The sequence below is a fragment of the Taeniopygia guttata genome, chromosome 17 (genome assembly GCF_048771995.1).
Source record: "Taeniopygia guttata chromosome 17, bTaeGut7.mat, whole genome shotgun sequence".
NCBI classification, from domain to species: Eukaryota; Metazoa; Chordata; class Aves; order Passeriformes; family Estrildidae; genus Taeniopygia; species Taeniopygia guttata.
In genome coordinates, this window is record NC_133042.1 from 8,312,365 (window position 1) to 8,336,403 (window position 24,039).

The 24,039-nt window shown below is 45.6% G+C and overlaps 1 protein-coding gene across 3 annotated transcripts in view; it reads left to right on the top strand.

The window, feature by feature from the left end:
* Positions 1–1,505: 1,505 nt before the first annotated feature.
* COL5A1 (collagen type V alpha 1 chain) overlaps positions 1,506–24,039 on the top strand; it is a 128,266-nt gene continuing 105,732 nt past the window's right edge. The window contains exon 1 of one of the 3 annotated variants that reach the window (XM_041719683.2): positions 1,506–1,877. In XM_041719683.2, the coding sequence (XP_041575617.2) occupies positions 1,778–1,877 (100 nt within the window). In that variant the 5' untranslated portion in view covers positions 1,506–1,777. The remainder of the gene's footprint in view (positions 1,878–24,039) is intronic. The other 2 variants (XM_072936534.1, XM_041719684.2) reach the window with 2 other exon arrangements.

The following is a 24,039-nucleotide window of genomic DNA, read 5'->3' on the forward strand; positions in this document are numbered from 1 at the left end:
GGGTAGGGGTGACATCAGTGCTCTGGGGAAAATGAGCTCCGAAGGAGCTGCACTGTCACCTGGATGTGACATCCGTGGTGCCAGCAGCGATGTTCAGGTCTTTGATGGCACCGACAGAGAAGGTGTTGACACCAGCAAGTATCTTCAAGGCATTTATTTAAGGCAAAGGGCTGGATTTTGTTGTTTTTCCTTCTCTGGTCTGCATTTAATCGGATTTTGGTTTTGTAGAGGGTCTGCAGCTTTGGGGGCCAGCCAGTTCTGCAGTGGGATCTGTCCTCTCCTGGCACCTGAGGGATGGGGATGTGCAGGAAAGGAACCAGAGCTTTTATTTTTCTATAGAATCAGAGAACTGCTCGTGGCCCACAATGCGGATATTTTATCCAACTGCACAATATCAGTCAAACTCATGGAGAAGAAGGTGGAGCAGAAGGACCAGCTTTTGCCCTAAAACTTCCATTTTGCCTTATATATATTACTATATTCTAAAACTCTGTTTTCTACCATGTGATATTGCACACTTGTATTGAAATATAATTATAAAACTTTCAGTTTTCTACCATGTGATATTACACACTTCTATTCAGATATATTCATAATTATAAATCTTTCCGTTTTCTACCATGTGATATTGCACACTTCTATTGAAATATAATTCTAAAAACTTTCCGTTTTCTACCATGAGATATTACACACTTGTATTGAAATATAATTATAAAACTTTCAGTTTTCTACCATGTGATATTACACACTTGTATTGAAATATAATTATAAAACTTTCAGTTTTCTACCATGTGATATTACACACTTCTATTCAGAGATATTCATAATTCTAAATCTTTCAGTTTTCTACAATGTGATATTACATACTTGTATTCAGATATTCTCATAATTCTAAAACTTTCAGTTTTCTGCCATATGATAGTACACACTTGTACTGAAATATATCCATAATTCTAAAACTTTCTGTTTTCTGCCGTGTGATATTACATTCAAATTCACTCATAACCTGAATTCTATCATTCCATTTTGGAACTTTTATTCATAATTCTAAAACGTCATTTTCTGCCGTGTGATATTACATTCAAATCCACTCATAATCTGAGTTCTATCATTCCATTTTGGAACTTTTCTCCACAGCTTCAGGTCAAACTCAGTGTTCTCCTGGGGATCAGTCAGCGCCCAAAAATCCCAAATCCTCATTTTCCATTCTTCCAACAAGGGCACATCAACGCAAAACGCAGGGAAAAGGCGAGGAGACGAGGAAAAGGAATAAAAACTCCGTCTGCTGCTATTCCAGCGGGGGAAAAAAACGTGGAAAAAAAGGGAAAAAAATGCCTTTTTGGGGGCCGGGACATCCCGCTGGAAGCGGGGGCGGGCCGGGCTGGGGGGGCCGCTCCGCCCGGCCCTGATTTGCTGCGCTGCTCCGAGATTGACAAACTCCTGCCTCGGAGTTTAAAAGAAGGGGAAAAAAAAAAAAAGGAAAAAAAAAAAAAAAAAAAGGGCGGTGTGGGGAGAGAAGGGAGAAACTTTTCCGGCAGCCCCGGGAGGAGCAGGCAGGGCCGGAGCTGAGCGCGGCGGAGCCCCCGCACCCTCCGCCCGCCCCATGGCTTTATAAAGGGCTGCTCCCGGGGGGGGCTCCTGCTCTGCGCTTCTAGACAGCTTGGATTTGGGGGTTTTGGGGTTTTTTTTTTAATTATTATTATTATTTTGATTTTTAAAATTTTTTTTTTTAATCCCTCGAGCTGTCCCGAGCTGGTGCCCCGTTTTTTGGGGGAGCATGGATACGCACACGCGGTGGAAAAGGCGCAGTTGGATACGGAGCTGCTCGGTGCCCGCTGCCTTGGTGCTGTTGGGTACCCTGTCCCTCGGCCGGGCAGGTAAGGGGGGTCCCCGAACCCCCCCAAACCGCGTGGGAGATGCTGCGGGGTCGTGGGGGAGTGGGCGAGGTTGGGGAGGGGGATTTGGTAAGGGGCGAAACTCTTGGCTTCCCTTCCTCCCGTGCATTCCAGCAAAAATAAAAAAAAAAAAAGAAAAGAAAAAGAAAAAACCACCCAACAAAACCCACCCAACCTCCTTTAGCTGCCCGAGTCTCTGAATGCCATTTGTCAGGGGGCCCGTAAAAGGGGAAAAAACTTAAAACAATTCTTTATTCGCTTTCCTCGGAGCAAGAGCTGCCTCTTGCCGGGCTGCTTTTTCCGGAGGAAAAGTCGGGGATGACTTTCTGGAGCCTCTGGTTCTTTCTATCTCGCTGTGGATATATATGTGAATGTATATTTAGTCCCCTGGAAACCTCCGGGCTTGCGTAGTTCCTCCTCTTGAGGAGCAGAAAGTTTTTTTGTCCCGCAGGAATCTGCTCTCCCTCCGCGCATCAAAGCTCGGGACACAAAAGCTTTGGAGCCTCTCGGGGACCCCAAATCTCGCTGCGCCCTCTCCAACCCCAATCCCGCCGGGTTTCTCCCTAAAACCGGGGCTGAGTGCAGCAGGAGGAAGCTCTGAACTTCCAGATGTGCAGCAGCACAGAAAACCACTGGAATGTCATTTTTTTTTTCCTCCCCCCATCCCTTAATCGTGCAGAAGAGGCACTGAACAAATTTCTGCTTCCCTTTGGGGTCGCGCATTTGTTTCCAGAGCTCTGCTCCCCACATTTCTGCATCCTGGGAAAAGCCGGAGCGGAGGGAGATTTTGGGGGGCTGCAGGAGAAGTTTTCTGGGTGTTTGCAGAGCCTTTTTTTCCCCCCGCTTGTGGCGGACACTTGGAGGCATCGGCGCTGCCGAGCTCCGCTCGTGTTGCATTTCAGCGGGATTTGTTGGCCGAGTTTTGAAATCTGCAAAGTTAAACTCGAGTTCTTCGGGGTAATTTGAGAAGTGCCCTGAAGAGTTGGGCTGTCTGGGCTTCAGCCTCCCTGCCCGAATTTAGCGTTCTCGGGGTGGTTTTTTGCAGCCTCTGTTGGGTGTTAGCAGCACCAACAGCAGTGGGATTCTCTGTGGAAAGCAGCGATTTGCCAATTATTTTCATTTCTGGCCTCTTCAAATGACCTTAAGGAAGAAGAGGTGGGCGTTGGAGGAATGCTTCCATTAAGGCTTTGCTTGTGGAGGCTGAGCAGGGTGGGAAACTCGATGAATAAAATGTCCTGAACATCCCTGCAGGGAAATTAGGGGCCAGTGGGAGATCCCAGAGTTTGTCCTGCAGAGGATTTGGGATGTTGGAGCACCGGAGTGACACCAGCTCCTCTTGTCAGGCCGCCTGCTCGGGTACTTTGTATCAGCTGAAAATGGAATTATCACCATTCTGCTCCGATTCAAAGGAAAAACAGCAATTTATTCCTTTCATTTGTGCCTGTGCTGAGGCTGTAAGCTCCCAGAGCATCCTCAGGCACTTCTCTGTCTGTGTTTATCCTCCCCAAGCGCTTTTTGGGGTTCCCAGGTGACTTTGGAAGCAGCTTTTGGGGCAGTGGCAGAGCAGAGGATGGCTGGGAGCTTTTGTGGGGCCAGCGTGCAGCTCTGAGGAATGACTCTTGTGGTGAAAGGCTTTGAGTTTTCCTAATGAGCCGCCTAATAGGACATCAAATCATTTGGGTGAGGGAGGAGCCAGACTGGGGCTGCTGATGGCATTGACTAATGGTCTTGATGCCTTTTTTTTATTATTATTATTTTAATTTTTCCACGTTGGCTTTGGTTTTGTTGCAGCTCAGTGTGTTTTAGTTTAGGATAGTTGGTTTCTCTGTGTGGAGAGGTGAAATTTCCCTGTGATCTGTGGGATGGTACCTGGCACAGAGGATTTCCAGCAAATAACAGGGAAATAACAATGTCAAAGCTGCCTCCCACCACTGCCCATCCAGCTCAGATTTTCCCATATCTGCACAGATGATGTCACACCAAAATCAAACCCACAGACAAAGCTGGAACCCCTCTCTGCTCTTACAAATCCCTGTAAAAAATGAATTGGGTTTCTGGGTGAAACTTTTTTGGATGCAGCAGTTTCCTTTAGTGGCAAAGAGCAATGAGGATCCAAACTAAAATAAAAAATGCTGGAAATTATATTGTATCCTGTTACCTTGGCTCTTCCCCAGCCACCTAAATGAGCTAAAAAAAATCTTCATCCAGCCAGTTAAAAGAGAGGCTTATTTAAATACTTTGCCAATCAAAAGTGCTGATATTGTTTTACAAGAAGAAATCTGACTTTATAAGTCTGGAATGGGTGGCAGTTCCAATTTCCCCCGTAAAAGCTGCCAGTGCATTGCCAGGTTGCAATGGGAATTTGGGAGTTAAAGCACCCAGCTGGGGGACAAGCCCTGGCCAGGGGACAGCAGAGGTCTGGGCTTGTTCTTCCAGGGGCAAGGAGGAAAACTCCCTGCTGAGCATTTCAGGGAATTCCTTCAAATTTGGCAATGCGAGGAGTCCCATTTCCAGTCCCATTTCCATTTCCAATCCCATTTCCATTTCCAATCCCATTTCCAGTCCCAGTCTCATTCCCATTTCCAGTCCCATTTCCAGTTCCATTTCCAGTCCCACTTCCAGTCCCATTTCCCGTCCCATTTCCAATCCCATTTCCATTTCCAGTCCCATTTCCAGCCCCATTTCCCGTCCCTTTTCCAATCCCATTTCCAGTCCCATTTCCATTTCCAGTCCCATTTCCAGTCCCATTTCCAATCCCATTTCCAGTCCCATTTCCAATCCATTTCCATTTCCAGTCCCATTTCCAGTCCCATTTCCAGTCCCATTTCCAATCCCATTTCCATTTCCAGTCCCATTTCAATTTCCAATCCCATTTCCATTTCCAGTTCCATTTCCAGTCCCATTTCCATTTCCAATCCCATTTCCATTTCCAGTCCCATTTCCATTTCCAATCCCATTTCCAGTCCCATTTCCAGTCCCATTTCCAGTCCCATTTCATCACTTTGGGGTAACTCTAAGGCAAAACCCACCGGGGAGTTGCTGATTTTTGGTTTGCACACAGGGACAGCAGTGAGGACTTGCCTGGCTCTGACCAAAAGGTGTTTTTAATGGCAAGTTTAAATAAAAAAGCTGCCTTGGTGTTGTTTCTAGTCTTTATTGTGTGCCCTAGGAGAAATCAGGAGGGGCTGGAAGGGGGTTGGGAATCCTTATTTTAAATAGGTGCTGTCCCTGCCCTTTAGGATTTGGAATTGGAGATGGATTTTTCAGGTTTTCAGCACTGCAGGGCTTGTGCTGACGTCTCTCAGAATTGGGGGAGGACTCAAATATCTGCTCTCCCCTCTACGAGTGCTGCAGGTGTGGAGGTGGGACTGCCCTGATTTAATTTGAGTTAATTTGAGTTAAATTGAGTTTATTTGGGTTCCCTTGCTGAGTGTGGCTGCAGCAAGGGGTCAGCATGGAATCCCTGGGTTTGGAGAAGATTCCCAAAATCACCGAGCTCAACCTTTGAGGAAATTAAACACCAGCAAAACACAGCTTGAATTCCAAAGAAGACTTTCCATTTTCCCCATTTTGTTGCTTTTTCCTCTGCCCTGGAGCTGTGCTCAGCTCCTGGTGCTTCTGTCCATCCCTGTCCCCAGCCTGTCCCCAAGGACCTTTGAGCTGATTGATTCAAGCCTGCTTTGAGTTGGGATTTGATTTCTAACAAGGAGGAATTGCTGTGGGCCATGCCCAGTGTCATGTGGCATTTAGAGATGTTTTGAGTTTTGTCTGGACTTCAGGAAAAAAATCTGGGAGTGCTTTCCAGGAAAATGCTCTTCACTCCAAAGGGTTTATCTGCTGGGAAGTTAAAAGTGGCTTTTAATTCTCTCATTAATCACTTTTTGTCTCGTGTCCTGATTCATGGACCTGCTGGGGATGCCCTTCCCAGAGGGGTGGGGGATGGATGGATGGATGGATGGATGATGGATGGATGGATGGATGGATGGATGGATGGATGGATGGATGGATGATGGATGGATGATGGATGGATGGATGGATGGGTGGATGGATGATGGATGGATGGATGGATGGATGGATGATGGATGGATGGATGGATGATGGATGGATGGATGGATGGATGGATGATGGATGATGGATGATGGATGATGGATGATGGATGGATGGATGATGGATGGATGGATGATGGATGGATGATGGATGGATGGATGGATGGATGATGGATGGATGGATGGATGGATGGATGATGGATGGATGGATGGATGGATGATGGATGATGGATGGATGGATGGATGGATGATGGATGGATGGATGGATGATGGATGGATGGATGGATGGATGATGGATGGATGGATGGATGATAAATGGATGGATGGATGGATGATGAATGGATGGATGGATGATGGATGGATGGATGATGGATGGATGGATGGATGGATGGATGATGGATGATGGATGATGGATGATGAATGGATGGATGGATGATGGATGGATGGATGGATGGATGGATGGATGGATGGATGGATGGATGGATGGATGATGGATGGGTGGATGATGGATGGATGGATGGATGGATGGATGGATGATGGATGATGGATGGATGGATGATGGATGATGGATGATGGATGATGGATGGATGGATGGATGGGAGGTGCTGGTTAAAGTGAGAATTCTCTGGGAAATAAATTGAATTCCCTTTCCTTTTCCCTCCTCTCTTCCATGGGAAAAGTTCCTTCACTTCCAGCCTGGCCTCAAATATATCAAACTTTGTATCAAATATTTTATTCTTCTACTAAATTTGATGTGATTGGGACTGAATTTTCAGTCCTTAATAACACAATAAAACCTTTGTGTGAAACAAAGCAACACCGAGGAGGGGAAGAATGAGCAAAACCAGGAGAACAAAAATAAAAAAAAAATAAAAAAAAGGTTGAGACATGAAAGAATGGAAACATTTTGTTGAAATCTAATGTTATGTGGAAAAAATTGGGTTGGCAATGTGGTATAATTAACCACTGGTTACTGTTGGCAAGTCCCAAGGCTCTTGAAATTCAGCCTAGCACTGGCTGAAGCATCCAAATGATGTCGTGGTTTCTCTGTGGACGTGTCTGGAAAATCTGTGGAACTAAAATAAATAAATGAAGGAACTACACAAAAGGCATTTTTGAGGTTGGTTGCTCCAAGTCTAGGCTCTTTTTTTTTTTTTTTTTTTGACTTTCCAGAAGCCAAGAGGATTCTTTACATCATCTGGAAGCTTTCACAATGATGAGATGTCATTTTTTAAAAGGAGGAAAGTTGTATTAATGTATTTACAACAAAGTTTTTCTTCAAGTTTGTGTCATAAGCGAGAGAAGAAGGAGAGTTTGGGGATGAGTGAGTGGAAAAGCTGCATCAGGGCTCATTCCGAAACTCTGGATTTTCTCCCAGCCCTCAGGCAAACCCCTGGATTTCCCATGTCCTGGGGGCTGATCCTGCATCCCTGCTTTTCCTCCTTGGGATTTTTTATTTCCTGTTGGGCAGCACCAGTGCCCCTCACCCAGCAAATCCAAGAGGTTATTTGGATTTTGTATTTAGATTTGGACAGGTTTTTTACAGAATATACAGAGAGCACTGTGCTGTTCTGTTGGCTGCTCTCAGAATCCTTTGAATCAGATCTGTGAAGGAAATTTGGAGCTGTTTTCCTAAAGAATGATGTGCTGGGTGTTTGGTGGCCTCTTCTTCTCCTTCAGCTCGATAAACACTGGAATTATCTTACCTTCAGTTTCTATTTTATACATTTATAATTAAATTAATTTCTTATACAAATTATGAATACATCTTTGCCTGAATCTCCCTGCCAGCTGGGGGTGACCCCGTGTGCCAGCCCTGCCTGGATCCAGCTGTGCCTCTGCAGCCAGGGCCAGGGGAATCCTTTGGGAATAAATAAAGCAAAAACTCATTCCTGGGCTCAGCTTTTCAGCAAACTGCTTTGAGACCTTTTGTTTTTCCTTCTCTTTCTGCTCCAGCTTGCAAAGGAGGAGAGTTTGGAAGGAGCTGGGTGGGAAAGGAGAGGTCACTGAGGGCTCTGCTGGAGTCCCTGCCCATGGATTTTGTGTTCCTTGTGCCTGTCAGCTGGAGCTGCTGGTTCTGAGTGAGGGAATCCACGCTCATGAGCCTGGCTGGCCTCTCCTCCTCTGCTTTTCCTCCCTCCACCCCCTTTTTTTTTGTTTCCAAGACAATACTGGAGTAAGAATTCACTGTAGCTGAATTCCTGGAGATGACACTGCCAGTTTCCCAGGATCTCTCATTCTCCTGCAGCTTTTTACACAGGGATTTTTTTTTTTTTTTTGGTGCAGCTCATTCAACTCTCAAATATGAATGAAGCAGTGAGTTTTTGGGATTCGATTTTATTTTCTTTTTCATGCTGGATGTGCTGGAATGAGATACCTACTGTGTGTGCTCTTGTGTGCTGCAGGGCTGAGATCTGCTCCGAGGGCCGTGGTTCACCAGCTGAATAATGCAAGCTTTGTTTGGGTGCCCTTATTTCCAGCTTGCACCATTAGAAGTGAATAGAAAGGTCAAGGAGATGAGTCACAGTGAACACAAGTGTCATTCTGCTCAGGAGAAACGGGGAAAAGGAGCTTCAAGTGAGGTGTTTCAGTGGTGCCAGTTCTGCTCTGCTGGACTCGCAGGGAAAGGGAGAGGAAATATCAAAGTAGTGACTTTGTGAAGGGGGAATAACATGCTCTGACTCTGCATTGCAATAAATTGCTTTTATTAAGTTAAATTATATTATTACTATACTATATACTATTACATTATTACTATACTATACCAGAATTATATTATACTAAAAAGATACTAAAGAAAAACTCGTGACTGTCTCCAGACAGCCAGGACACAGCTTTGACCTAATTGGTCAATTAATCTAAACAACTATTCCTGGTGTCTAATTAACAAATTACTCTTTGGTAAACAATCTCCATAACACATTTTACATGTGCTAAACACCAGGAGCAGCCAATAGAGATAAGAACTGTTTTGTTCTTTCTTTGAGCTTTCTCACTGTGTCTCACAACTTGTTGGGAAAAATCTTGGGAGAGAGAATCGTGTCTCTCTGTTCAGAGAATGTGAATATCCCAAGGAAATCTTGGCTGGGAGATGCTGGGATCTAAAACCCCAGTGAGGGGCTGGAGCTGGGCTCTGGCAGCTGCAGCTCAGGAAATCCAGGGGATGCTCGGGAGAAGTTGGGCTTGGAAAGGGTGGGCAGCTCTGGTACAGCCACTGGCACCCAGAAGGAAACAACCCCTCCAAATCCACGTGGAAATTCCAAATGCTCAGCTGGAATCACCTTTCCTCAGCTTTCAGAGCCAGGGTGGGGTGAAAGTGCTCTTGGAGAGGGACCTGGGACAAGGACACAGGGAAAGGATGAGGGGGAAGGGATTGAAACTGCCAGAGGGACAATGGGAAGGAATTGTTCCCTGTGAGGATGTTTCAGCCCTGGCACAGGAGCCCAGAGAAGCTGTGGCTGCCCCTGGATCCCTGAAAGTGTCCAAAGCCAGTTTGGGATAGCAGGAGGCGTCCCTGCATGAGCTTTAAGGTTCTTCCCAACCCAAATCATTGTGATTGCATGATCATCCCTGAAATTCTGGTGGGATTTGGGGTGGTGGGGTCCCCATCTCTCCGTGCAGCATCCCAGGAAGGAGTGGAGCAGAGACTTCTGGATCTGAGGGCACCTGGAGCTGAGCACTGCCCACCCCTCTGCAAATGCCCGTTTGTAAAGGAAATTTTTTGAATTTCCTGCCCAAATCCTGCCCTGGGGAAGCACTGGCAGAGCCCTGGCAAGGGGAATGTGGCTCGTGGGCTGCACGTGTGCAAGGGCTGAGGAGCTGGGGGGGCTGTGCCAAGTGGGTGGGATGGGCTGGGGACCTGGCCAGAAAAAGGGAATTGCACTGGAACAGCAGCACAGAAGGAATTCAGGGCTTGTTCATGCCTTTTTGATAGGGTGGAGTTTAAATCCTGGCCTCCTGTACCTGTGGGTTTCCTTTTTCACACCCTCCTCTGGGTTTATCAATTTGGCTCTTTGCTTTTCCCTGTTCTGGCAAGGGAACAGCCCCAGCACATTTGGGATCGTGGTGTGCTGCCACAGACTCCCCTGCACATTCTCCAGCACTCCTTTGGGGTTTTGGCAGCATTTGAGCCCTGAAAGTACAGAGGAATATTGACATTTTTGATTTCCATCCATTGGATTTTTCAGTTCTGAAATCACAGTGCTGGTGGGAAATAGATATTCCCCTGAAAAAGAGAGAAAGCTTCAGAATCCTGATTTATTCTGCGCATTAAAAACACACCTTCAGCAGGGAACCAAAGCCAGCCCTTCTCCCTGTCCCTCTAATCGGGGCTAATTTCCATAAACAACTTCACAAATGAATTTGCCAGTTCGGCTTTGATCCCAGGTGGCCAAAAATTCCACCAGAATTCCAGTGGATAGCAAATGTCTGGGAAATGGGACGGGTTGGCTGCTGAGGTGACAGAATCAGGGGATGGTTTGGGCTGGGAGGGCGAGGGGAGTGCTGCTGCCCCAGGGCTGGAGCTGATTTTGGGGGACTGAGCCTGGTTTGGGGTGAAACACTGGGAATGTGCTGTTATTCCATGGAAATTTGGGATTTCTGCAGAGGGATGAGGGAGTGGGAGGATTTTTCCTGCTGACAGGAAGGGAGAGGTGTGGCACAGCAGGGCTGACTGGGGTGGAGGTGATTTTGGGGGGACTGAGCCTGGTTTGGGGTAAATATTGCTGGTATTCCGTAGAAATTTAGGATTTCTGCAGAGGGATGAGAAATCCCTCAGGGAGATGGTGGGAGCAGAGCTGCTGAGGGCTGGAGCTGATTTTGGGGGGCTGAGCCTGGTTTGGGGTGAAACATTGGGATTGTGCTGATATTCCATGGAAATTTAGGATTTCTGCAGAGGGATGAGCGGGGTGGAGATGCTGGCAGCAGATCTGTGCTGTGATTCCATAGGAAAAACCTTGAAGCAGGGCACAAACCTCCCTGGAAATGCCCCTTGGAAGGTTTTCCCTGGAAAATCCCACGCCTCAAAGACAGGATCTGCTGCCTGGGGCTGCTCAGGGGAATTCCCTGAAGGAGCAGCACTGCTCTCCTGGCTCCCAAAAGCTCATCCTGATGTTTTCCTCCTTCCCTCTGCGTGTCCTGCCTGTGTGTGCAAACACATTTCTCTCCCTCTCAGGATTTTTCATAGAGGAGCAGAGAGAGAAATGAAAGAGAAAACAATTTCTATTTCTGCTCCTTGTTTTTCCTATGTGGAATGTGTTTGGAGAATTGTTTACCTGGGGTGATTGCTTGATTAGATTCTAATGAGGATTGTTTGAGCCTGATGGCCAATCCAACCCAACTGTGTCTAAATTCTCACGAGAGGGTCACAAATTAAGAGTTAGAGTGAGAAAAAGTCGTATATAATTTAAATATCCTCCTTTTATATAACATATTAATATATTTTAGCATAGTTATAATAAAAAATATAATTCAACCTTCTAAATCGAGTCAATCATCATCATTTCTTCCCATTAAGTTCTCCTGCATTTACAATACCTGTGCTCCAAGAGAGGCAGCAGGGATGGGGAGGGAAGTGGATTTTTGGATTTTCCCTCTGGCATTTGGGATCCCATTGGAAAGCTGCGAGGAATTGTGAGGAATGTTCTCTCAGCAGGGCTGGCCGGGCCGGGAGAGGCACATTATCACGTCCTGTGCACTTGGGGGGAGAAAGTTCCTCACTCTGCCTCTCTCAAATGTTTAAATTAAAACAATCTGGCTTTTCTGCAACTCTTGGATGCTTTCCCTGCTGACCTCAGGAGCTGGGATGGGAGGAGGAGCCAACAGACCCGAACTGGCTCTGGGTTTTTTTGTTAGGATTTTTTTTAATTTTGTGTGGGGTTTTTTTGTTTTGTTTTGATTTTTTTGTGGGGTTTTTTTGGTGTTTTTTCTTTTTTGTTTGTTTGTTTTTTGTGGGTTTTTTTGGTGGTTTTTTTGGGGGTTTTTTTTTTTTTTTTGTTTGGTTTGGTTTTTGGTTTTTTTTTCTGTTTTGGTTTTTTGGGTTTTGTTTGTTTGGCTTTTTGGTGGGGTTTTTTTTTTTTTTTGTATTTTTGGAGGTTTTTTTTGGCTTTTTCCCCCTTCAAATCCTGAATTCCTGCACGATGCAGAAGAGCAAAACAATGAGGGCCATATCTGCTCTGCAAACATCCATTTCCCCCTGTGCTCTGCAATGGCAGAGCTGTGTCAGGGAGCTGCAGGGAGCAGGCACACACTTTTCCAAGCACAGACATTCCCACAGCAGACTGGGAGAGGCTGGGCAGGGTCAGGATTAGGATTTGATGTCCTAAAAAGCAGGACAGCAAAGCCAAGGTGCTCCAGAGCCTTTGACCCCATCCCTGAGGATGCTGGATCCTTCATCCCCAAATTCCCAGCTCAGCCGTGCTCTGTGCTGGGAATTCTGCTTGGATTTCCCAATCCTGAAGATCTTTTCCAACTTCAGTGACTCTGAAACTCATCCCAGGGTTCTGCTCTGACCCTCTGATGCTCAGGCTGAGTTTTGTCCTGGCCCAGGGCCCCTGGCTGGGCAGAAATGGGATTTTTTTTTGGCTCCCTGGCTGTGCTCAGGCTCTTGCAGCACTGCCCTGGTCTACGTGGAGCTGGGGGTGGATCCAGGGCTGGGAGCAGCCTCTGGTGGTTTTGGGAATTTGGGCAGGGAAGAGGCACGGCAGCATCGCTCCCGAATTACAAACCTTGCCTTCATCTCTTCCTGCTGCTGCTCTTTCTGCTGCTATTCCATGGAAATTGAAGATTGGTACAGAAATCCTCTCTGTGCTGCCCATGGGAGTTTTGGGGAATTTTTCCCAGGATTTTACAGCACTGGGTGGGATTCAGGGTAGGAAAAAACAGTGGGATTTCTTATGGGAACAGGATAACACCAAACTGATCCAGATTTTTCCTGTGAAATAGGAAATTTCTGTTTGTGAAAATGTGAAATTTCCACATGTGAAATGCTATTTCACAGGAAAAATCCGGATCACTTTGGTGCAACCAGAGCCAAACCCAGTGTGGAAATACCCATAAAGAACTTTGGGCTCCTCAGCTGAAGGGAATCAAAATCCACCCCAATAACCCCTGGGATGCTCTGAGGCAGAGCACAAGTTAAAGTTGTTCTGCACAGCATCATCAGCCCCAAATTACAAAACTTCCTTCATCTCTTCCTGCTGCTGCTTTTGCTCCCCATGGGAGTTTTTGGGAGTTTTTCAAGATTTGACAGCGCTGGGTGGGATTTGGGGTAGGAAAACAGAGTGGGATTTCTGATGGTATTTCTTATGTTCTCCTCGTCACTAAATAAACACATAAATAACTTAGTACTGGGCTTAAAATTGATCTGAGTACATTTTTCTGTGCCCTCATTGCGAACCCTGAGGGAAGGGAGATTTTCCACAGCTGCAGGAAAAGTGATGTTGTCCTTACAATGCAAATTGGTCACTCAGAGTGATCCCTTCGTGAGCATGCTGAGAGGTTATTCCAGAGCAAGGAGAAGGGAGAAATCTTCCTAGAAAATACAACATCAGCTGCATGCAGCACTGTGGGGGTTTGGAAAGGACTCTGCCCTTTTCCTGGATCCCCCTGCCCAAACCCACCAGCACATGGATGCAGCTGTAAGCCCATCACTGTCAAGCACAAAGAATGGAATAATTTAATATAAACCCCAGGATATTACAGGTCAAATTCAGCTCAAAAGCAGCTCCTGCCTCACACCCATCCCTTAACTCTGGGTTATTTCACCTCCAGCATTCCCCAATGATTATTCCCAACCAGGCCTGACTTCCCAGAAGAATTTTCCACATTTTCCAGTGTCAGCTGACACTGCACAGGCCTGCCCTACCTGTCTGCTCCAGCACTCCCTCCACTTCATCCCTGGCTCAGTAAAACAGGAAGGAAATTCCCCCAAAATGAATTTCTTGGGGCACTTTTGATACTCAGGAAGGAAATTCCCCCAAAATGAATTTCTCGGGGCACTTTTGATACTCAGGAAGGAAATTCCCCCAAAATGAATTTCTTGGGGCACTTTTGATACTCAGAGGAAGGAAATTACCCCAAAATTAATTTCTTGGGGCACTTTTGACACTCAGGAAGGAAATTCCCCCAAAATGAATTTCTTGGGGCACTTTTGATACTCAGGAAGGAAATTCCCCCAAAATTAATTTCTTGGGGCACTTTTGATACTCAGGAAGGAAATTCTCCCAGAATGAATTTCTTGGGGCACTTTTGATACTCAGGAAGGAAATTCCCCCAGAATGAATTTCTTGGGGCACTTTTGATACTCAGGAAGACAATTCCCCCAAAATTAATTTCTTGGGGCACTTTTGACGTTCAGCATCAGAGAACCCAAGTTCAGTTTCACAGAAGCTCCCTCTCATCTCCCACATTTATTTTTAGACTTTCCATTGACTAAAATCGAGTTTGGGCCTTTTGCCACCATCAGAAAAAATCATCAACATCACCCCAGCAAAGCCCCAAATCCCACCCTGGGTTGCTGAGCTGAAGCAAAGGCCGGGGCAGATTTCACAGCCCCAAAAGCAGATGTTTCAGCTTAATCCATAAAAAGCTTCATCCCCCAAGAAGGGGCAGCAGCAGAGGCTCAGCTATTTGCAGCAGTGCTGCTAAAAGGAGCTCAGTGTTTGTTCAGGGCTTGGGATCGGCGTCCCCAGGGCAAGGAGGGCCCCAGTTTGTCTGGCCAAGGCTTTGGAGAAGGGAGCTGCAGGCAGGGAAACCCTGCTGGGCTCTCAGCACCCCTCAGAACATCCTAAATTCAGGCTCTGCCTCTGCCTCGGAGCGTTTTATTGGGGTGGGTTTTGATTCCCTTCAGCTGAGGAACCCAAAGTTCTTTGTGGGTATTGCCACACTGGGTTTGGCTCTGGTTGCACCAAAGTGATCTGGATTTTTCCTGTGAAATAGCATTTCATAAGGAAATGATGTTGTAGGGCTTTTTATTTATACTGAGGTCCTGATAAATCCTCAGGTTCTTTGGGGATAGGAAACACCCAAAAAAAGACTGATGATCCTTGAACCTGATCTCCCATAATTCTGAGATGATAATTCTGTCATTTAAACCCGATCTCCCATAATTCTGAGATGATAATTCTGTCATTTAAACCTGATCTTCCATAATTCTGAGATGATAATTCTGTTATTTATACCCGATCTCCCATAGTTCTGAGATGATAATTCTGTCATTTAAACCTTTGGAGCTTTGGAATTAAAGTTCCTCCCAACCTGAATTCCAAGTGTGCAAAGCCACAAACAGGAAATATTTGGGAGAGTTTGGAGCCTTGGAATTAAATTCCTCCCATCCTAACCCAAGAAGGAGAAGACTTGTGTGAGCCAGGTAGGAAAGGAGCTGTCAAAATCCTCCAAAACTTCCCTCCCTGCAGGAAAAAAAAAAAAAAAAAAATCAGGGTCAAAGGAAACATCCCAGGGCTCTGCTGGGGGCTGGTAAGCTGAGGCAGGTTCTGATGATGCTTTTGGGGTGAGAAAACTTCCAGTTTCAGGTTTATAATGCTGGTGATTAATTAAGCCTTAATGAGGAACGTGGGTGATTAAGGAGAGCTCTGCTGGTGCTCAGAGCTGCTCAGGAGATCTCCCCAATTTCTGTGACCCTGCTCGAGGTTTTTGTCTTATCCCCCAACTGATCAGAGCAGAGGAAAAGAAATTTAGCAGGAAATTTTGGGAGCCTTTGAAGCAATTCAAGGGCTAACACCAAGGTGAAGGCCCTGTGCTGCTGAGAGAGCAGCTGATGTGTCAGGTATTGATTTCTTTGCTGCTTTTTGCTCCTCTGTTTTTAACCTGATGGGTTTTTGTTGGGTTTTTTTTGCACCCTTTGGAAGGGTGAGAATGATGTGGGCTCTGCTTGTTCTGAAGTCAAGGCACGATCAGAGAACAAATCAACCCATCCTGTTCAGTTCAGAGATGTGGGATTGATCCTTTGGGGCCAAATACCTCCTGTGGCACTGCAGAATTCAGTGCAGGAGGGAAATCTCTCAGCCCTGGAGCTTGGGGCACTGATTTTGCTGCTGGAGGTGCCCAAGGTGGCTGTGCTGGATCTTGTTTGTGTCTCTGTGCTGCAATTTCACTGTTCAGCACCCTATAAATGAATGGTTTTGTGCTATATTCTTAGAGAAATGTGATTTTTTTTAAATTGCCCATCTCTTAGAGCCAGGTTTTGCCAGCCTCATTAAGGAAATTGCCACGGAGCAAATTGGGATTGTTGGAAAGAAAAGCCACATATTCTTCCTCAATGGGATTTAGGGCCTGGAAGAGTTCTGTGGGGAACATCTGGCTGGGCTGTGTTTCTACATAAAACCTCCCCTCTAAAAGCAGATTTCTTTCCAAAGCTGGGATTTGTTTGTTTCCCTTTGGAGAATTCAGTTGTCTGATGGCAAACTAGCTCTTCGGCGTTATAAAAAAGCAAAATAAAATCAAAATGTGGTCACTGGTCCTTCCCTGCAAGGCAGTAATGGGAATATTGAGTTTTATCTCTTTTTAAACACATTTCACAAAATTGGAAGGGGTTTAGGAGCCAGTGCATGAAGCAGTGATGGGAATATTGATTTTTATCTCTTTTTTAATAGATTCCAAAGAAAATGGGAGGGATTTAGGAACGAGCACCCGAAGCAGTGATGTGAATGTTGAGTTTGATCAACCCAGTGATGGGAATGTTGAGTTTGATCACTTTTTTAATAGATTGGAGACAACTGGAGGGGATTTAGGCACAAGAACCTGAAGCAATTATGGGAATGTTGAGTTTTATCTATTTTAAAATACATTTCACAAAATTGAAGGGGATTTAGGAACGAGCCCTGAAGCAGTGATGGGAATGTTGAGTTTGATCACTTTTTTAATAAATTTGAGACAATTGGAGGGGATTTAGGCACAAGAACCTGAAGCAATTATGGGAATGTTGAGTTTTTATCTGTTTTAAAATACATTTCCCAAAACTGGAGGAGATTTAGGAACAAGCACCTGAAGCAGTGATGGGAATATTGAGTTTGATCAAATCAGTGATGGGAATATTGAGTTTGATCAAATCAGTGATGGGAATGTTGAGTTTGATCAACCCAGTGATGGGAATGTTGAGTTTGATCACTTTTTTAACAGATTGGAGACAACTGGAGGGGATTTAGGCACAAGAACCTGAAGCAATTATGGGAATGTTGAGTTTTTATCTGTTTTAAAATACATTTCACAAAACTGGAGGGGATTTAGGAACGAGCCCTGAAGCAGTGATTGGGGATTGGAGGTTGGAACGCATCAGGAAGGGAAAGTCCCCTCTGGAGACTCAGCACAAAGAGATTTGAGTGTTGAGGATTTGCTGAGATTGGTGAATTTTGTCACATTTTGTGTGGGACTTGAGAGCCCAGCGCTGCTTTGGGTGCCCTGCAGGAATTCTGGGAAAGGCTCATCCCAAAAGCTGCTGTGTGAAGCAGAGAGGCCTAAAAATGCCAGTTTTGGGATTTCAGCCTGAACCAGCAATGAGTGGGGATTTCTGACCCTTTTCCCATCAATTTTCCATTTCCCAGAGGAGGCAGAGCCCTCCCTGCTCCATCCCCTTGTCCCAATCCCCTCGGGATATTCCCAGGGCAGGGAAATCAGTCCCAGCAGCACTGACAAGGAGAGCTCAGTGATTTTTATAACTGTCATTGGCCCCTAATTAGATGTTTGATGCCAAAGTAATGATCATAAAAGGCTCTTTATTTCAAACAAACCCATGTGAATAATTCTGTAAATATTTGTCTGGGCCAGCCTTGGGTTGAGTCCTGGGAAAGCTTTTTGGATGAGGATATTGGCTGTTTCTTGTTGGCTTCTCTAGGAGCATATTTCAATTTTTTAGATGCTATCTTTGGGTTTGAGTCCTCTTGCATAGAGAATGGAAGACCTGAAATGACATCTCAGCTCTTAAATGCAGCAGATATTTCCAATGTCACCTTGTAACCAGTTTAACAGGGAATATTTGAAAGGAGGGAAGGGAAGGAACGTGCAGCTGTGACCCAGATTTTCCTAAAATCACCCCTTGGAACCCCGTTGTGGCTTCCAGGCAGATGGAGCCAGGAATATTGGAATATTTTATAGGAATATTGGTGAGGAAAGGTCCAGCAGCTCTTGGATTGGTAGTGAGGGATGGGTTTTGGGGTGGCTTTGCAGCCTGGGGGGGGTTTGGATCCCATGGAGGGGATCCTTGGAGGGGTTTTTTATCCCCATGGAGAAGTTTGGATCCCCATGGAGAGGTTTTTATCCCCATGGAGAAGTTTGTATCCCTGTTTTGGGGTTGTATCCCATGGAGAATTTGGATCCCTGGTTTGGGGGTCTGTGTCCCCATGGAGAAGTTTGGATCTGTGTTTTGGGGTTTGTATCCCCTGTTTAGGAGTTTGGATCCCTGTTTGGGGGGTTTTTATCCCCATGGAGAAATTTGGATCCCTGTTTTTGGGGTTTGTATCCCTGTTTTGGGGGGAGAAGTTTGGATCCCTGTTTTGGGAGTTTGTATCCCATGGAGAATTTGGATCCCTGGTTTGTGGGTCTATGTCCCCATGGAGAAGTTTGGATCTGTGTTTTGGGGGTTGGTATCCCATGCAGAATTTTGTATCCCCTATTTGGGGGTTTTTATCCCCTGTTTAGGAGTTTGGATCCCTGTTTTGGGGGTTTTTATCCCCATGGAGAAATTTGGATCCCTGTTTTGGGGATTTATATCCCATGAAGAAATTTAGATCCCTGTTTTGGGAGTTTGGATCCCTGTTTTGGAGATTTGTATCCCCTGTTTGAGAGTTTGGATCCCTGTTTTGGGGGTTTTGGGGTTTAGATCCCCTGTTTTGGGGGTTTGTTTCCCCATGCAGAGGTCTCTATCCCTACGGAGAGGTTCCTATCCCAGGGCAGGTGGGATGGGGAGGGAGGAGCTGGCTAATTAGCTGCGTAATTAGCTGTGATCGGGCTCCTGAGGGCTGTTTGTAATGCAGATGCCCCTCGGGGCGGTTAATGGGGTTTCCTTTCTCCCCTAATGACCGAGGAGCAGAGATCACAAATTTCTGCCAAAACTGGGCAGGATGTGCTCATTTGATGGGAACAAACCCTCTCCCTGAACCAAAGGGAGGAATCCTGGGGTTTTAATAAAAAAAAAAACCCAAAATGTTCTGTTTCTGCACTCGGACAGAGAGGAAACACACCCGTGTTTTATTTATAATAAGGAATAGGAGCTGGATGTTGTGCTTGGATGAGCTTCTGCTGCATGCTTGGGATCACCAGATTCTATATTATCATAAAAAACCACCACTGGCTTACAGAAAAATAACATTCCCTGGCGATGTTCACAAGGAAATCCATCTAAACACTTAATTGGGAGCAAGACCTGCTGGATAAATGTGGATTAAAAGTGAGAAAACCACTGGGAAAGGGGAGTTGAAGTGGCGAATTTCTCCCTTCTCTCCAAAACATCCCTTGAGGGCATCTCAGCTCCTTGGGGGATGAGCAGGGATGAAATTCAGTTAATTCCAGGCTTTTTTTCCTCTTGCTCCTCCCGTGAAAGCAGCACCTGTGTGGTGCAGTGTGGGTTATATAAACTCGGGAATTAATGCTCCGGAGAAAACTTTGGGAAACAAGCTTCAGAAACACTTCTCATGAAGTCAAGCAGGTATTAATTGGAAATTTGCCTGCTGGCTGTATTTTTTGAGGAGAATCAGATATGAACTAAATGTACAGAGTTGGTTGGTTTAAGCATCTGCAGGAAATAATTGGTTTTGCATTTCTCTCGCCGTGTCGAAATAGTGGAGTGTAAGTAGGGCTGGAAATAATTCAAGGTTGGGTGTTTTTTTGTTGTTTTTTTTTTTTTTTTTTAAATCAGCCAATGAAATATTTAAAAATGAAATTACTTCTGCCTGCTCCCATTAACTTTGCAGACAACTGAAAAACCTGCAGTGCATGAAAATGAATGGCTGTATTTTTGGGAACGGAGTTTACCTGGGCGTGGGGCAGTGCCCGGCGGGGGATTTATTTGTTGCCTTTGAAGTGGTGATGTGATGTGCGAGGCTGGAAGTTGATGCTAATTCTGCAGGTGCTTGTGTTAATGTGCTTAATTAAGCTCAGGGCTGGCCCATCCACCCTGAGGAGGCTGGAGGAAGGGGTTTATTCTGGTTATTTGCACCAAATTTGCCCATTTTGGCTGCTTTTTCCAGATTTTTTGATTGATTTCTTGTCCTTTTTGTGTGCTGTGTCCCCACAGCGCAGCTCCCAGCACACATCCCCATCCCATTTCTCCAGATCTCCTCCTTCCCCTGAGTGCTGCTGGAAGATGCTGAGAGGGAACAGAATCCGTGGTTTTCTTGGGCACAAAATTCCATTTACAGGTGGTTTTATGATCCTTTTTGATGCCCCTGAAGTGTTGAGAGATGTAGTTTAGGTTGTCCTATAAGGCTGTGTGTGTCCTGGAGCATCCTGCTGTGCTTCCACTGGCTCAGGAGAGGGAAAAAATCCCCAAATTGTTGCTCATTCTGTTCCTAAAGTGCCCTGACACCCAGGGAGGCTGCATAGGAATCCCATAGGGAATCCCATAGGCATAGCTGGGATTTCCTGGGTGCAGGACACCACTGTGAGTGTGTGGGGTGGCTCCAGCCTGCTCCAATAATTCCCATTCCAGTGGCACCCTTGGGATGCAGGGAGACCATCAGCCACATCAAACAACCCAGAGGGCTGCAGGGATTTGATTTTACAGGGAAAATCCCAGTTTTGCTGTTTATTTTTGGTCCTTTTTGGGGGGTTTTGAGGAGAAAGCTGCTGCTCACACTCTGACAAGGCTCTTAGGCCAGGTTCCCTTTATTCCTTCCCCTTTCCCAGATGATCCTGCCAGCTTTGGATGCTTCCTTGCAGGAATAACTGTTCTGCACCCCATCAAAACTAGTTGCAAAGCTTCTCGTTGATTTTCATGTGCTGCAAGCCCTAATTAAGCCTTGCAGGGCTTTAAGTGCTTGATGATTACAAATTGCTTTGAAAATGCAGCTCCTGTCCCAGTGCCAGATTGTCTGGGAGCGCTGGGACTCTTTAGAGCAAAGAGAAAAGGTTGAAATTTCCTTTTTCCACCTTCAAAGTGCACCTGTGTGAGAGCTGCAGGAGGCCCCGTGCTCAGGAAGGAATCCCATGGCAGGGGAGAGAAACTGGGAAAGGGAAGAATGAATTCCTGATTCCCATCTAAACCTGCTCTTGGTGGGTTCTAAGCCATCCCCCTTTGTCCAAAATCGTGGAAAATTCTCCACCTGCAGAGGAGGTGTTGAGGTTTCCTTGGGAAGCATCACATACTCCTTGGATGTGATTTCCATTTCTTGGAAATCTCTCTTTTTCCATCTCCAGGTGCTCCCTGAGGGCTGAGGCGATCCAGGGGCCTTGCAATGATGTTAAAATGGGATTTTGTGTATAAAAAAACAGAGCCTGGGGGTGAGTGGGACAAAATTTTCATCCGTTTAGGGCTGGTTTTAGGGAGCTGCTCCTAAACCCATCTGTGGATGTGCTGAAGGAGCGAGTTTGGAGCTTTCACAGCTCCCAAAATTCCAGCCTCCGTTCACCCTCAGTGGTTCAAAGGGCAAAGCTCCTGCCAGGAACGAAACTGGGACTGGAGCACTTCCCAAAATGTCACAGTGACCCAGAAATTCTTGCTCCATGTGGAGGGGGTGTCGGAATCTGAGGTATTGGTGATTCTGAGATTGTAGAAAGTCTCTGTCTGTCAGCCCCTCTGCCAAAGCAGAAGCCATAATTGGTCTGTGCTGTTTCAAGGTTGTTTATTCTGTTTATCTCTAACATGTTCTGCTGCCCTGCCGCAGCTCTGTCCTGCAGGGCAGCGTGTGGGGCTCTGCCCTCAGTGGGATGGTACAAACATTAAATACCACAAACTACCTGTGCTGGATTTACAATAACGTGCCAATATCTGTCACCTACGTTGGACAGTGTGTCCCCAGCCTGAACCAACAGAAAAATGCCAACACCACAGTGAAACATGGAGGGCATGAAGAAGGAGAAAAAGGACAAGGCACGCCCAATTTCCTCATCTTGTCCCCTTTGGACCCCTAATCTAGAATCCTAAAATTTTACTTTTGCACCTGTGCCACATTTAATTATTACTCATATCAAACACTCAGAGCTGGTAATTCATCCTGTAAGATTGAAAACTCTTTTCCATGGACAGAGATCACAGACAGTGTCTCTGGGGGCTCTGTCCAGGGGGGTTCTGACCCCTGCCAGGGTCTCAGACCATCCAGGGCTGAGCAGGGCTGAGCAGGGCTGGGATTGTAAATGCAGGTGAACTCAGTGGGAAGAAATGCTGATGTCTGACTTTAGCTCAGAAGGCTGAATGATTTCTTTATTATAACTATACTATAATACATTATTATACTATTTAAAGGAGATACTAAATTACAAACCTACTTTTTCTAACTACTTTATCTAGCTCACAAACTCCCTCTCTGAGAGTCCAGCCCCAGGTGGGTTGGATTGGCCATCAACTCAAACAATCCTCACCAGAATCCAACCCAGCAATCACCCCAGGTAAACAATTCTCCAAACACATTCCACATGGGAAAACAAGGAGCAGAAATTGTAATTGTTTTCTCTTTCTTTCCTCTGTGCTGCTCTATGAAAAAATCCTGAGAGAGAGAAGAATGAGCCTGCCACAGGCTGGGATTGTCCCTCAAATCCTCGACATTTTGCCTGATTTCTGGTCATTGTGTCTGTGAGTTTGGCATGGAATTTGTAGCAGATTGTTTCATGATATTCCATGAAGGAAAACCTTCCTCTTTGCTCACTGTTAGCTGCTCACAGCATGGCTTTGTTATAAACCCCAATGATTGGTTATTAAAAAAAAGGATTTCTGCTCAAAGGAAACAGGGATATTTTTGATTCTTTGAATTTCATGGAGTCTCTGAGCTGCTCCAGTGCCAGTTCTGGGTTTCTTTTTTTTCCTTTTGGGATTTTTGTAGGATCCTTCCAATCTGACTCTGCACAATGGTTTCCTTTGTTCCCAGTTGGGACTATTTGGGCTTTTTTTAAAAGGAAAAATAAATAAATAAGGGGATGTCGTGAGTCATTGGTGAAATATTCTGCAGTCTGGAGCAGTGTGAATTGACACAGCTCTGTGGTAGCTCTTGGGAGGAGCAGATGAGTTCTGACCCCTTCCATAGCTGCCTTTTTTTCTTTAATTTCCTCTATTCTACCCCTTCCTAAGGAACAACCCTTAATATCTTCAATCCTGCAGCTCACATTCTTCAATTCTGCTCCTTAAAATGCCTTTTCTCTTTGCCCAAATAAATAATTGTGTTTTATTGGGCTGTTGGGATGCTGAGGAATTTAAGAGGCTCTGTTAAGCTCATCCAAAGGATGCTGGAGCACAGCAGCTGGGGCTTGATCTCCTCCTTTTAGGTTCTGTTTTATTTTAATGTAATTTTATTTTAGTTTAGTTTTATTCTAGCCCTGTTTTAGTCAGTTATCCCAGGGCTGCAGCCAGGTCAGCTGTGGTGAAAAGTGTTTAGAGAAGGAGTCAAAATTGTTGAAATCCCAGAAGCCTGAAAAGGAGACTCCCAGCTCCATAAAAAAAAAAAAAGGGAAGCAGCTTTCAGTCCTCACTTGCTTTTATTTCTTCTGGATCTGACACAGAAACTCTAGGAATAAAAGACTATCCCTAAATTAGGATATAATATATAAATACCTCTTGGTTTTAATTCCAAATGGAAGCCCAGATCTTCAAGGCAACCTCAGGGGAATGAGAAACCCGGAGCCCAGGGAAAAGGCTCTGCCCTGCCTGGGCTGGACCCTGCAAAGGCAATAATTGAGTGTTTATTTAGGGCTAAAAATATCTTGGAAAAGGACTTTCAGGCTGGTAAAGCTGGAAGGGGAAGGGTTTCTTTGGAGCAAAGTGTCCCTGTGCCATTGGGATTCTCTGCTTCTTCCTGGAGGGACCCCGACCTTGGATGGGTTTTGCAGGTTGGGATTGAAACTTTGGGGTCACCAATGGCTCCTCCTGTCCCTCCTCGGCTGCTCTGACCCCTCATGGCTTGGGCTTCTGCTGGAAAACATTTATTTCCCTTTAAAAATAT